Genomic DNA, 16123 nt, shown 5'->3' on the forward strand with positions numbered 1-16123 from the left:
AAAAGAAATAACCTTGAAAAATATAAATTAAAGATGACGTTGGGTTGGGATTTTATTGGGCTTCTATTTCAATTAAACTTGAAAATTTTGAGATAAATTAATGTTTTAAAATAATTCCGAGATAATGTTAGATACAAAATTTGAAAAGAAATAAATGTGATGCGTAAATAGATATATATAATGATTATATGAACAATATAAAATAACTCAGTGATTGGTTTAATCAATTAAAAAATTAACCAGAAGTGAGGATTTTACATTAAATTTTTCTAAATAATCCGATGAGTCATCTTTTACTTGATTCAAAACTCATTTGCCGTGCTAAATTTAGCAACATATATAATAAATAAAACTATTGAATTCTTAGAAGATATAGAAAGCTAGATTGACTATTATTCAATTATCTTCAAGTTGGAAATTGTTCATGAGTTAGAGCCTTCGAGTGCATGGCAAATCAAGACCAAACTGGATAGAAATTTACTTCGTTATTTTATTATTATCAAATATACAGTAAATATATTTAATATATATATTATTATGAGTAGATCTCTTGTGAGACGGTCTCACGAATCTTTATATGTGAGATGGGTCAACCCTACCGATATTCACAATAAAAAGTAATACTCTTAGCATAAAAAGTAATATTTTTTCATGGATGACCCAAATAAGAGATATGTATCACAAAATACGATCCGTGAGACCGTTTCACATAAGTTTTTGCTTATTATTATATGACTAACTAGTATATATATACCTTTGATGATAAAATATTATTGTAGCGCACAACTGAATTTTAATATATTATTATAATATATATACTTGGAATTGAAATTGTTACTTAAAACTAGTACGATTAAATTATATAAATTGACTTTGTTGACGACGTTCCAAATTATCACACAAATGTGTAAAGCATTTATGTTTCTTTGACCCGTTTTTTGGTAACTACAAAACACGTAGTTTTTATTTTCAATCAACAATATTGAAGTAAGTTTCTCATGCGTGAGGTCGAAATTTCTTGACGCTACTTTTTTTTTTTTTTTAATTCAATTGATTTAATAGTTACGGTAAAATAAGGGCAGGGCAATTTTTTTTATTTTAAAAAAATACTTAAATTTATTAGAAAATTAACCCCTCTAGGGTTGGATATGCTGGCCTTATAAGTATAGTTTGATACACCGGATAGGAGATTGATGGATAAATAATCTTCATTATTCCACGTTTGTTACTTTTTAAAAAGCTCATGATAATATCATTGGCCCGTGATAAATAATTTTATATAAGGATAAAATATTTTTTTATGAGATGTGATAATTTTAATCTAATGATAAAGCACTACAAATGACTTAATTTCCCTCGATATATAAACTCATAAACTTTATCGTTTTCTCATTTCACTTGTAGGTAGAAACTAAAATCAAATAAATATTTTTATTTATTTTTATATATTATATAATATAATAATTATATAAATAAACTCGAGATAATTATATAATGATTTTTATAAATCTCAATAAAAAATTTAGTATCACTCTATTATCCTTAAAAATTGATATTTGACTTTATTCACAAAATCAATGGCTCAATTATCATATTATATAATATATAAAATTTAATATATAAATTTAGTCACTCTTATTAAAATTATATCAAACATTTAATATAATATCCTACATCTTACTTATCCTTAACTTATCTTTATATTATATATCACATGTTTATCCTATCATGTGTACCAAACTATGCCATAATGTCTTACTCTTCATAATTTTAAACCAGTGTTTTAAAAGCGGACGGCCATCCATCGTCTAGCACTTAGAGATTTAGATGACCGTTTAAGCAGTTTTTTTAATGTATCAAAATGTCTAATTTTTCTTGTTAATCTCCACATTTTTATATAATTCAATCTATATCGGATTCAAACTGAAAATCAATAGTATATACTTGTTTTTATCTGATACAAATTGATACAACTTTATATTCCCTACACAATCAAAATGGTTGCGTTTGTTTCACTTTCGTTGAAGTTTTCCCCACCTCATTATTCGATTTTGTACATATGTGTTTCCATAAATTTTTCACACATTTCAAATATGTCGACTTCATGATCTCGCTGTATAATAGCATTATATCTAGACAACATATAAAACCCAAAAACGCACTTCAAAGTTTTGAAATACTCGCCTCAAGATCAAAATCTAACCTGATATATTAATGTATAAGAACAACTTGGATTTTTAAAAAGCTATTACGAAACACGTACTTACGTTCTTGGAACAGAAATAAAAACGACTAAAGTTTTGAAGATTGGTGTGCGATATCGATGACAAACCGGTACTTAACATCGTTGTTTGCCAGGCGATGTAGGGCTTCGTTGATCTGATCCGTTCGCACAACCTCAATGTCACATGTTATGTTGTGTTTCCCACACACATCCATCATCTCTTGTGTTTCTTTCATGCTCCCTATCATGCTTCCCTTCACCACTCTCTTCCCTATCATTTTTAGGAACAATAAGTTTGTGCTAGCTAGCTTAATCAGAGCGTCATTAAAGTGATGTAATTGAGTGGAAGTGTAATTAGTACGAACATGCTTTTAAAAAAAACAAAATTTTGATTGAGGATCGAGGAAAGTTCGTCCAAAGAAAGTGGGAAATGTGATATTTTAAGTAAATTACGAAACAAAATTTTATCTATAGAGTCAGATTTCATGGTGTTAGATTTCTCATATCGGTTGCATTAAGTTTTAGTAAGGCTCACCAAAAATCAAGGGGAATGATGGTAATTCCATAGGCTTATCCGGCGCACCAACAATCACCAGCGTCCCATTCACTTTCAACAGCTCCAAAATTGGTCCCAGGGGATGTTTGGCTGATACTGTATCCAAGATAAAATCTAGGCTCCTTTTCTTCGACTGCAAAAAAAATAAGTAACTACTTCAATAATTGTCTCCAGGATGTAACTAGGAACCCATCAATTATAATGAAAAATGTAGATTTTCAAACTGACTTCATGTTCCTTGCAACCCATCAAGTATAATGAACAAGAAGATTATGATCTTTTTTCAATCAATAGCTGATTCAGTGGAGTCATGTGGAAGAAGAAACCTGCATTTGAGTTGTACTTGTGCTTAAGATGAAATCATCAGCACCAAATCGGTCTTTGGCTTCTTTCTCTTTAAAGGGAGATGTGCTGATTATAGTTAGATGATGACCAAATGCCTTCGCGAATTTGGCCGCAACATGGCCTAGCCCTCCAAGACCAACCACGCCTATTCTTTTGCCTGGCGAGTCCACCAAGTTGTTGTCTTTCAGAGGACAATACACCGTGATTCCCGCACACAAGAGGGGTGCCGTTGCAGCCATTGGCAAATTTTTGGGCACACGTACTACAAACCTTCGACATGAAAAATCTCATATACATGAGTGTCGACTATTCAAATGTTAGATTTTTAGTGGAATCAGGGAACGAACTGCTTCTTGACAGAAAAATCGATATGTAATCTGTAACATTTTACCGGTGATCTGCGACCAAAAATTCGGAGTAACCCCCATAAGTGATGCTTCCATCCCAGAACACCCCGTTATATGTGAACTGAACCTGATCGCAGTAATTTTCATGCCCACTTATGCAGAACTCACAGTTCAAGCAAGTAGCCGCCATGCAACCCACTCCAGCCCTGTCCCCGACCTGGAAATTGTTCACATTGCTGCCCACCTTCGTTATAATCCCAACGATTTCATGCCTAATCAAACCAGAAAAAGGTATATTATATGATTAAGTTTTGAACTTAACATACATCGTATTAAATTTGTCGAAAGATACGAGGATTCTGAATGAACTTGTGTTCAAAATTTACCCGGGAACAATGGGATACTTGGTTACGCCCCACTCGTTTTTGACATAATGAATGTCGGTGTGACATATCCCGCAGTAGAGAATCTTGATGGTAACATCATTAATCCCGTTTTCTCTAACAAATTAAAGATTAATACCTTAAATTAATATCCCGATCAATTAAAATCTTGGTCATGAATTAAGCTATACTAATCAAGTAAGAGATAATATACCTGCGGTGGAAGGTGAGAGGAGTGATCTTGCCTGAGGAGTCATGAGCTGCCCACCCAGAGACAGTTTGTGTGTGTTCTGTTGTCGTTCGGGCCATTAATTAATTTCACACGCAAAAGTCTGCGTATCGAATTGTTTGTCATGGGAAGAAAAAGACCTATTTATAATGCCAGTTTTTAGCGAGCGTGCATCTCGTGTATGTTGCGTGCCACGATCGAGAAATTTTCTGTGTGATTACTTGGAAATTTCTCGGTAAAAAAGGTGTCATGATATTTAATAGTTAGTCAGCTTGAGGTCCACGAGCGTTGCTTGACGTTTTGTTTGTTGATTTTTTTCCCCTTTTAGAAGTCATGATTGTATGGTTGTGTTTGTTCCATTTTAAGTTTAAAGTACGGAGTTTAAATTTTTAAATTTCAAGTTGGGTGAAATTTTTTCAACATGTCGAGTTTGACCAGGCCGGATTTAATATAGTGGCAAGAATTGTTGGTAAATATGTGCCAAAAATAAATTCATCCCCGATCAAAAAAATAAATAAACTCATCCGATTCCGACATGGAAGAAGTTTCATCCTTTTTTTAATGAGAAGTTACTGGGGAAGTCTGACTATTATTTCTTTACACGTGGCTATATTCAATGCTGAATATGTTTGGTTTGGTTCGTGATCTTTAAAAAACTTTGTTGTTAGAACTTAGAAGTACTTTTAGCGCATGAATTTCATTTATTTACTTAAAACTAGAAAAATGCACGTACGTTGCACATAAAAATCTAAACTGTTGAAAATATATATACGAAATTTTGATAATATTTAAATGAATTAAAACATGGTTAATAACATTTATCAACTGAAACAAACTAAGCCATAAAAAATAAAAAATCATGACCATATACGATATATGAATCAGATAAATTATCTTATCCACTTGACACACTTTCCAATATGCTTCTTGGTTGATTTTGACAACTCAATAACTCTTTGTCGTAGTTTGTTATAATATGCATATAACTATTTTGGTATTTTCAGCAAGTATCTGATCGTCTTTAACATCTATTATGTTATTTACAATCTTTATCGGGGATCTGACATGCTCGTAGTTTGCTTCTTTATCACGTCATTTTTTCTGTTTTCTACATTGTTTTTATATGATAATCTTATTTTCCCGACTATTTTTTATTGTTAAATGATTTTTCCGCTTTTGACAATCATCAACTATAACTCTTAAGAAAAAATGCTTTACTCGTGATAAGTTTTCACTTGTGACTAAAAATATGTATAACCTATATATTCTTCAACAACATAACCAATGAATGATGTTGCATCTTCTTCAAATATTGTGATATTTGTGATATCATTTTTATATATTTATTATCAATATTATCAACATATAGCTATAAGGTTAATAAATTTTTAACAAATATTTCTCAATCACTGTGAGAAAAATACTTGAAATCTCTTCAAATGACTATAACTTAGAATTGTGTCCTCATTTAATTTGACGCAATTGAAGAAAGTCATCTTGATCGTCATTTTTTGGAAGCTTTGAAATAATGATTGTGTGCATCATGTCATGAGGATGATATAGTTTCAATCTCATTTGTTGCGTTTAGAACATAATATTATATTATTCATTGAAACTAAACAAATTTTCTTCTATCGAGTTTATATTTTGTTTTATAATATTTTATATCTTGTGGAACGATATACAAAATTAATTATTGTATTTTAAAAATCTTGAGAAGAGATACGAATAATGTAATTAAGATATGCATATGAGATATCATTCAAATATATGTCAAAGTATTTGTATCATTCAATATCTCACGATTCTCATCTAATAATATAACAATTTAGATTTCATGAGCATTTTATGATAGTCAAAATTAATTTGATGAAATATTGTAGAATTTTATTTGAATTTCAACATTTGGCTAAGTGAATTTATTTGACGAGGGGTTTTCTATGCTACCATCATATATGTTATGAATTAGCTGGTTAGATACTTTGACTAAAAAAAGAGACAAAAACAATCTTGTTGTCACCTCGAAATATATCGAGATAATATTGGAGGAAGTCACACAATTTTTCTTAAACCATAGAAAAATATTAGGCATGTGTTAACTTGTGATATAATAAAAATTTAGAATCATGCATAATCATTGAATTAGAACAAAATCGCATGCCAAAAATCTACTGGATATTATATATTTTAATAATTTATCCATATTTGTCGTTCACCAGAGGACTCTTAGACCTACCAAATTTTTTAGTTCACCTATTATTTTCATAATAAATAATATTACAAAAATAATATAAGCAAATACATAAAAACTCAAACTAAAACGCCTTCTATCAATCTAAGTAAAACAAATTGATTAGAGAATATAATAATGTCGTAAAAATTTTAAATATTGATTTATAGACAGAAGTTTGGAAATACATTTGCTCCAATAAATAAAATATTATATCTTGATATTCTGATACATAAGGTAAAAACGAAGAAATATTTCAATTTTTTTAATATTTTCTAAGTCATTTCAAACCAAGTAATCTAAGCAAACAGAAAACATGCATTATGTGTTTAAAAATTAACAAAATATCTCAACAATAAAAAATTGAAAAATAACCATTTTTGTTGGATATTTGATTTTGTTCTCTCTTTTCTTTGTGCAAACAAACAAATAACATAAACAATCCAAACACAATTACATGATCAATACAAATGACATATAACAATCAAACATGTTAACGCTATGGTAAAAAAACTCCTCTAATTGCAATTGCCCCGATAAATAAAAAATATTATCTCTTGATATTCTGATACATAAGGTAAAAACGAAGAAATATTTCAATTTTTTTAATATTTTCTAAGTCACTTCAAACCAAGTAATCTAAGCAAACAGAAAACATGCATTATGTGTTTAAAAATTAACAAAATATCTCAACAATAAAAAATTGAAAAATAACCATTTTTGTTGGATATTTAATTTTGTTCTCTCTTTTCTTTGTGCAAACAAACAAATAACATAAACAATCCAAACACAATTACATGATCAATACAAATGACAGATAACAATCAAACATGTTAACGCTAGGGTAAAAAAACTCCTCTAATTGCAATTGCCCCATAAATAAAAAATATTATCTCTTGATATTCTGATACATAAGGTAAAAACGAAGAAATATTTCAATTTTTTTAATATTTTCTAAGTCACTTCAAACCAAGTAATCTAAGCAAACAGAAAACATGCATTATGTGTTTAAAAATTAACAAAATATCTCAACAATAAAAAATTGAAAAATAACCATTTTTGTTGGATATTTGATTTTGTTCTCTCTTTTCTTTGTGCAAACAAACAAATCAGATAAACAATCCAAACACAATTACATGATCAATACAAATGACATATAACAATCAAACATGTTAATGCTAGGGTAAAAAAACTCCTCTCATTGCAAGAATACAAAATGGTCAAATGGAGCATATTATTTAGTAATATTTATTTAGCATCATTTATAAAAAAATTGACTAAATATTTATTAATAATTTATTTTTATTCAATCGGACTCATCTCCCTTTGTCTTCCTATTATTATTTGACGGCAATGTATAAATTTAAGTAATTAAAATTAAATTTAAAAGTAAATTAAAATAATAATTAGTTTGACTGAGTTAAATACACTATTAATGATCCTATTAAACTAAGATAAAAAATGACTTAAATAACACCATTAGCATGACAAATTGTAAAACAAAAAAAATAATATAATAGTAAGCTCACAAATGAAAGTCATATATTTAATAGATTAATAGATAATATATTATTTAGTAATATGTATTTAACATCATATATTGAAAATTGATTAAATAACTTAAATGTTTGCAATGAAATCACTTACATACAAATATTTTATATCAATCACGTATTTTTGTTGATACATAAGTAATCTAAATATATCTACATTCTAAATGGGAAAAAAATGTGTTATATGACCTTAATATTTATTAATAATTTAATTTTATTTAATCATACTCATCTCTATTCGTCTTCTCATTATTACCTTAATGTTTGTAATACTAACAATTTATAACATTATGATAGTGATTTTCTGTGAATTTGATCTCGAATGTGAATTGTAGATATATTTAGATTCACAATTCACATTCATATATTTATATAGATATAGATTATTATTAAAAGAATATATGAAAAAGAAAACATGTATTAATTTATGTAAATTTTTAAATTTAAAAATAAAAATGTATTAATGATTATTATTAAAAGAATATATGAAAAAGAAAACATGTATTAATGATTATTATTAAATGAAGGTAAGGATAATAGAGATATAGATATAGAATATTATTAAAAGAATATATGAAAAAGGTAAATTTTAAATTTAAAAATAAAAATGTATTAATGATTATTATTAAAATAATATATGGGAAAAAATAAAAATATATTAATGATTATTATTAAAAGAATATATGAAAAAGAAATCATGTATTAATTATTATTAAATGAAGGTAAGGATATTTATGTAAATTCACAATTCACATTCATATATTTATATAGATATAGATCGAATGTGAATTGTAGATATATTTAGATTCACAATTCACATTCATATATTTATATAGATATAGATTATTATTAAAAGAATATATGAAAAAGAAAACATGTATTAATTAAATGAAGGTAAGGATATTTATGTAAATTCACAATTCACATTCATATATTTATATAGATATAGATCGAATGTGAATTGTAGATATATTTAGATTCACAATTCACATTCATATATTTATATAGATATAGATTATTATTAAAAGAATATATGAAAAAGAAAACATGTATTAATTTATGTAAATTTTAAATTTAAAAATAAAAATGTATTAATGATTATTATTAAAAGAATATATGAAAAAAAAACATGTATTAATGATTATTATTAAATGAAGGTAAGGATAATAGAGATATAGATATAGAATATTATTAAAAGAATATATGAAAAAGGTAAATTTTAAATTTAAAAATAAAAATGTATTAATGATTATTATTAAAATAATATATGGGAAAAAATAAAAATGTATTAATGATTATTATTAAAAGAATATATGAAAAAGAAAACATGTATTAATTATTATTAAATGAAGGTAAGGATATTTATGTAATTTCACAATTCACATTCATATATTTATATAGATATAGATCGAATGTGAATTGTAGATATATTTAGATTCACAATTCACATTCATATATTTATATAGATATAGATTATTATTAAAAGAATATATGAAAAAGAAAACATGTATTAATTAAATGAAGGTAAGGATATTTATGTAAATTCACAATTCACATTCATATATTTATATAGATATAGATCGAATGTGAATTGTGGATATATTTAGATTCACAATTCACATTCATATATTTATATAGATATAGATTATTATTAAAAGAATATATGAAAAAGAAAACATGTATTAATTTATGTAAATTTTAAATTTAAAAATAAAAATGTATTAATGATTATTATTAAAAGAATATATGAAAAAAAAAACATGTATTAATGATTATTATTAAATGAAGGTAAGGTTAATAGAGATATAGATATAGAATATTATTAAAAGAATATATGAAAAAGGTAAATTTTAAATTTAAAAATAAAAATGTATTAATGATTATTATTAAAAGAATATATGGAAAAGAATAAAAATGTATTAATGATTATTATTAAAAGAATATATGAAAAAAAAAACATGTATTAATTATTATTAAATGAAGGTAATATATGAAAAAGAAAACATGTATTAATTTATGTAAATTTTTAAATTTAAAAATAAAAATGTATTAATGATTATTATTAAAAGAATATATGAAAAAGAAAACATGTATTAATGATTATTATTAAATGAAGGTAAGGATAATAGAGATATAGATATAGAATATTATTAAAAGAATATATGAAAAAGGTAAATTTTAAATTTAAAAATAAAAATGTATTAATGATTATTATTAAAAGAATATATGGAAAAAAATAAAAATGTATTAATGATTATTATTAAAAGAATATATGAAAAAGAAAACATGTATTAATTATTATTAAATGAAGGTAAAGATATTTATGTAAATTTACAATTCACATTCATATATTTATATAGATATAGATATGAATCGGTATAATTTAGCAATCATGCATTGAACTATATAGTCTATTTATTACAAATTCTTGCACCACTGGTCTCGCTTGTTTGAGAAAGTGTAACATAATTTGGAATATAAACGATATACTGAAAGAATACTTAAGGGGTGTGTATTCATTCTATACTTTTAAAGATTTTTAATGATTTTTTTAAATGATGGACTTTTGTGGAGTTGATAGTTTTTTATTGACTTTTATGGAATCCCATAGAATTGTAAAACAAATTTCATAGACTCTTATAGACTTTTTTTCAAGATTTTTGTAGACTTTTGTAAACTTTTTCATAGAATTATGTGAATTTTGTAGTTTATAATTGTGATTTATTTTTTATTAATTTTTTTAAAATAATTATTGGACATAGATAACCTCTTCAATTTTAAATTATTTTTTTATTTATGAATGTAAATGAATTTTACTTACTTAAAAGTTAAATCAATTTAATTTGTGAAAAACGACAAATAAACTATCCAATTTATTGAAATCAAAATTTCAATTCTTTATGTCAATTCAACATATTAATGAATAATATTTTTATAAGTTCATAATAAAATTTTATTAAAAGAACACTCAAAATAATGAGTAGTCTTTTATAAAAAAATATCTAATCATTACTGAAAATTTGATCAACATCGTTCTACTATTCCATTGGCTATGATATCCCTCCATGCATTAGCATTTGCTCGTTGTTGTTTTTGAGTATTAAATAACTGATCAAAGTCGTCACCTTCATAAACTTGTGCTGATGAAGACAATTGAACTTCATTATCTAGTTCAATTTGAAATTCATCAAATTGACACTTCTTTCAAAGAAAATTGTGTAATATAGCACATGCCAATACAAACCCTGTTAGGGGTGGGAAAAAATACCGAATTTTCGGTATATCGAGATTACCATAACAAAAAATATTAAATTTATCGAATTTTAAGTATACCGAAGATTTCGACACGGTACGGTAACAATACCGAATTTTTCGGTACGATAACGATATCCAATTTGAAAATTTTGGTATATACCGAAATACCGGAAAAATATACAAAAAATTTTAAAATATATAATATTTTAAAACAATAAATTATAATTTTTTTAAAATGTAAGGTTTTTTTGGTTCGGTATACCGAAAATTTTGGTATAGTATCGGTATGAATTTGCTTATACAATAATTTAATATATAGATTAACTAAAATTAAAGAAAATAATTAAAAATAAAATGTTATATAATAATTAATAAAAAATTAAATTTTAATTATGTTTTTAAAAAGTACAAATAAAAGGAAAAATAAATAGATGAGAAAAGAATGAAAGTTTGTATTGAATTTGGGAGATTTCTCAATTAAATGTACATCCAAATCTTTAGGTTGAATCAAAGTCTTTTGTTGACATTTTATTGTTGTACCTTAGACTATAATTCTTGTACTTAATAAATTCCATAGAGTCATTAAAAGTCCATTGACATTTTGAATACCTATAGACTTTTGTAGAGTTTTTAAAAGTCAAGTTTGAATACCACATGACTTTTTAAAATTCTACAAAAGTTTACATTGAATACCACTAAATTTTTATGGAGTATATAAAAGTCTAGTTTGAATACCTCTAGACTTTTAAACTCCATAAAAGTCATTAAAAGTCTATAACCAATACACCCCCCTAAGTTTAATGTGGCAAATTCAACTCGGACCTCCGAATCATGATCAACCATTAACTTGTATTTATGGCAGTAAAAATGTGTACAATATTGTATTTTACAAAACATAACAAAATATGAATTCAACGGCAGAATCACGGCCTGGCTAAGTCGACATTTTCATTTTTATAATTTACATCATATTTAGAGTCCTGAAATAATGTACTGAAATTTACAATAAACAGAAAGAAAATAGAGGTTGGGTCTATAGAGACTTAGTGAAGGAATAAATTAGATTTATATATAGTTAAAAAATCCAACGATAATATATCATTCAATAATTCAATATGAAATGACTAGGGGTGTTCATTAAACGGTTTACACCGAAAAAACCGACCGGACCATAAATTTCGGTTTTTTTGGTTAGGTTTAAACGATTTTTCGGTCGGTTATGATTTTGATTTTTTGTACTTTCGATTTTTCGGTTTGGTTATCGGTTTTTTAAAATTTAAAATCGAAAAAACCGAACCGACCATTTAAAATATAATAAATAATAAAATAATTAATATACCTAATTTCATTAGGTTTACAATTTTATCGCCTTGCCTTTCTTCTAAACCTTTCACCTTTCACACCAATCTCTCTCCAGCCGACTCTGCTACAGTGCTACTATATCAAATATCAAAGTTCTTAACTTCTTTGTTGTTTTAAAATATTGAAACACGGGTATGGAGTTTTTTGTTGCATTAACGAATATGTCATAGTTTGAATTAAATGCTCTGGAGTTTCAAACTGATTTCAGCTTATATTTTGGGAAAACCTGGTATGGAAGCTATCTTTTTTGTTTCTTCTTTTTGTTTTTTTGAAGAAAATCATGTTAGAGAGGGTGTATTTTGTCGTGTTTGGGATTTGAAGGCTCGTTTAGCTATGATATTGCTCAACAAATCATTTTTTATCAGTTTTGATGCCTTGTGAGACTGCTAGCCTCCTTATTTTTAATTATTTTTTTACCTTGAATAGTCGCATTCAATCAGCATCAACATCTTTTGAAGATAACATGTGATAAAAACAGGTAAAAAAAATCAAGGAAATTTGATTGTGGTTTTTTATTATATTTTTTAAAAATTTATAACGTGCATTCATTTATAACTTAATTTATTACACAAACCGTAATAATCGACCGTAATACAAACAAACCAAACTGGACCGAATTAAAATGGTTTGGTTTAGGATTAGGCATTCAAAAAAACGTAAACCGAAAAACCGAACCGAAGTTTATTAAATCGAACCAAACCGACTGTTGCACACCTCTAGAAATGACATGTATCAATAGTAATGTATTATTATGAAAATATCATGTTAAATGAAATGTAGTACTGATAAGGACTCTAAAGTAAATATCGTAAGCCAGAAGTTGCTCCCACTAATATTCGATGTAACAATTTTCCATCCACACTCAGGTAAGATACGTACAATCGATCATTTACTAGCAAAGTTGAACTCGTATTTTTGGACCGAAACCATGTTGTACAGATGAACCATAGACCAAGTTTTAAACTCGTTGTTCATTGGACTCACATTTCTAGGCTGAAACCATATACTATCAATCTGGTACATAGACCGTTTTCTAGACTCAATTCATTCAGTCATTCAATCAGTAATAGCAGATCAATAACAGTCAAGAACCAATAAATCCAGAAATTCAGATATGCAATACAATATGATCAATAAATTATGACGTGCACAACATGATGCAATATATGAATAATTAATTAGTTTATAAATTTTATTGTTAATTCCAGGTCAAATATCAATTAGTTGTATTATTAAGAAACCTCACGATAGAGAAAACTCACCTCGATAACTTACTTATTCGTCTCGGTTTCAATATCAAGCCAAGATAATTTCGTATAAATAAAACCTGACTGATTTTACACTGGTTAGGAAAGGTAGTAGGGTGTTGAAATATTTTAAAAAATAATTTTTGTATTGTACCGGATATTTTTGGTTAACACTTTAAAAATTCATAACTAATTAGAATATATGTCTAAAAATCACCAAAATTTATAGAAAAGCCTAAAAATAGTGCGGAATCTTTCGGAAATCGGAAATTTCATGAAACATGTCGGCGTGTGTACCACATGTGCCGTCTTGCCGTTGAGTGGCCAAGCTCTACGCGCCCGGAAATTTACAGGAAATGTATTTGTAATTTTCTAAAATTTTCATGTCGAACACTTTTCAAAATTTGAAATGAATCGCTATCAAATTTTGCAAAAACTAGAATGATGGTCAAGTTCGTTTCCAATGACCAAAAACTGTATTCCCAGTGTCTGTAAGGAAAATCGGCCGACATCATTGTAAATTTGAAAATATTTTGAATTTTTTTTATTTTAAAACCGAAGTAAAAATCATTCAAGAAGGAGTAATATAAGATGAATATAGTTATTTTAATCATATGTTTATGGAATGTCTCATGAATATTCTCCGTGAATCTTGATTTTTGGAGAAATTTTGATTAATGATTTTGATACACTTCTTATACTATTTGGTTTTTGGGTAGAATAGGGGTGTTTTATAAAAATTTCGGAATTTTTGGTGTTGATTTGATATTTTTCCCTGTTTTCTCTTACTTTATTATTTTTCGTACTATTTTCTTCCCTATTTTTTTCTCTCCAAACTCACCCATTTTTTGACTTTGATACGATAAAATGTGTTTATTGAGGTTTTTTTTATAGACAAAGTGGAATGGTTGAGTCATTTATATCACGACGCTTGTTTGTTCAGAGCCTCGAATTTAGAACTTATCTAAGTTCATTTCTTAACACATGCCAAACTTATTTTAACATAATTGGGCAAGTGTTATCTTAAATTGGTTACGTTATCAAAATTAATATGACAAAAATTTGTGTGAGACGATCTCATATGTTTTATTTTGTGAGACGAATCTCTTATTTGGGTCATCCATGAAAAGTATTACTTTTTATGCTAAGAGTATTACTTTTTATTGTGAATATCGGTAGAGTTAACCCGTCTCAAAGATAAAGATTCGTGATACCATCTCACAATAGACCTACTCTTAATCAATAAATAGAAATTAATTGCTATAATATTTTATTTAAGTTCTGTTATTTTAGAAGTCATTTAATGTATTTGTATAAGTTTGTTTAAAGTTCATTTGTAAGATAATAAAATTTATTTCATTATATTATTATTATTTAGAAGCATTTTTATTTATTTCATTTGAACTCTTTTAAACATTAAGTAGATTAATTTGTAGATAATTTATATATCTACTTTTTTGTTAGATTATATTTATTTATTTATTATTACATTAAATTATTATATTTAATTTAATTTATTAAAATTTGATTAAAGAAATCAAAATTTTTGGGAAGTTAAACGTCGGATTCTAATTTTGTATATAATATTAGCTAAGCAAAAATTTATGCAACGTGCGTATGTATGTGTGTATGAACTAACATGGTAAGGATGAGTCTGGTGCGATTTCTTAAATGTTGTTCCCCATGACTTATGGCTTGTTTGTACAAGGGACGGCTCTACATTCAATAATATACCCATTTCACGCTTTGCTTTTTTTTTTTTTTTTTTTTTTTGATTTTTTATAGTAATTGCTATTTATGTTGTTTGGTAATATTGATTATATTATACATAAATATAAATAATTATGATAATGGTTCCAAAAGATGAATCAATGAAGTGTACGTATTCATTTCCCAAACTGTTTGTGTGATTTTCAAGCAAAATACCGATTTCTAATATAATCTAAGTAGTGAACTTTAAAACATCAGAAATTTGTCATTGTATTCTTTTTCTTTGAAAAGTTATTACTTTACTTTATATTAAACACAAGTCATTGATTTGATTCGTTAACATGATATCAAACAAAACTACTATTATTATATAGTTCAACTAAATTAAATGTGAATATTAATATGAAATAAGAAAAAATTGATGAGGGCGGAGCAACAGGAAAAATTTTCTCTAACGAATCTATTCAAAAAACTGTTATATAATTTAAAAAATTGTTTTTCCAAAAATTGAAATTTACCAAATGAACGTCTATCACTAGTGGATAATAAATCATTCCAATTATTTTAAGCCATCATATTTTTTTCAGGAGTTTTTAAACCATAATAATATTACATTAGAATTTCACTAGGATTAGTATCAATAATAATATTCTCAAAATAATGAATTTCAGGGGTAGAATTG

General features: G+C 26.4%; 1 protein-coding gene across 1 annotated transcript; it reads right to left on the reverse strand.

Annotated features, from left to right (window-relative positions):
- Positions 1-2185: 2185 nt before the first annotated feature.
- Positions 2186-4201, reverse strand: LOC142533012 (putative cinnamyl alcohol dehydrogenase 6). The gene is made up of 6 exons (XM_075639597.1): positions 4070-4201; positions 3859-3972; positions 3517-3744; positions 3107-3395; positions 2760-2913; positions 2186-2495 (listed from the first exon to the last, which is right to left on the reverse strand). The coding sequence occupies exons 1-6, from the start codon at positions 4162-4164 to the stop codon at positions 2293-2295; spliced, it is 1083 nt and encodes a 360-aa protein (XP_075495712.1). The 5' UTR covers positions 4165-4201; the 3' UTR covers positions 2186-2292.
- Between the last annotated feature and the right edge of the window lie 11922 nt (positions 4202-16123).

The sequence above is a fragment of the Primulina tabacum genome, chromosome 18 (genome assembly GCF_025594145.1).
Source record: "Primulina tabacum isolate GXHZ01 chromosome 18, ASM2559414v2, whole genome shotgun sequence".
Lineage (NCBI taxonomy): Eukaryota > Viridiplantae > Streptophyta > Magnoliopsida > Lamiales > Gesneriaceae > Primulina > Primulina tabacum.

Excerpts from the sequence above, each read along its gene's own strand:
- LOC142533012 (XM_075639597.1), bottom strand. The coding sequence starts at position 4,164 with ATGGCCCGAACGACAACAGAACACACACAAACTGTCTCTGGGTGGGCA. Across the intron at positions 3,745-3,858 it reads AAGTATCCCATTGTTCCCGG|GCATGAAATCGTTGGGATTA; the intron begins GTAAATTTTGAA and ends TGGTTTGATTAG. Across the intron at positions 3,396-3,516 it reads TTTTTGGTCGCAGATCACCG|GTTTGTAGTACGTGTGCCCA; the intron begins GTAAAATGTTAC and ends TTCATGTCGAAG.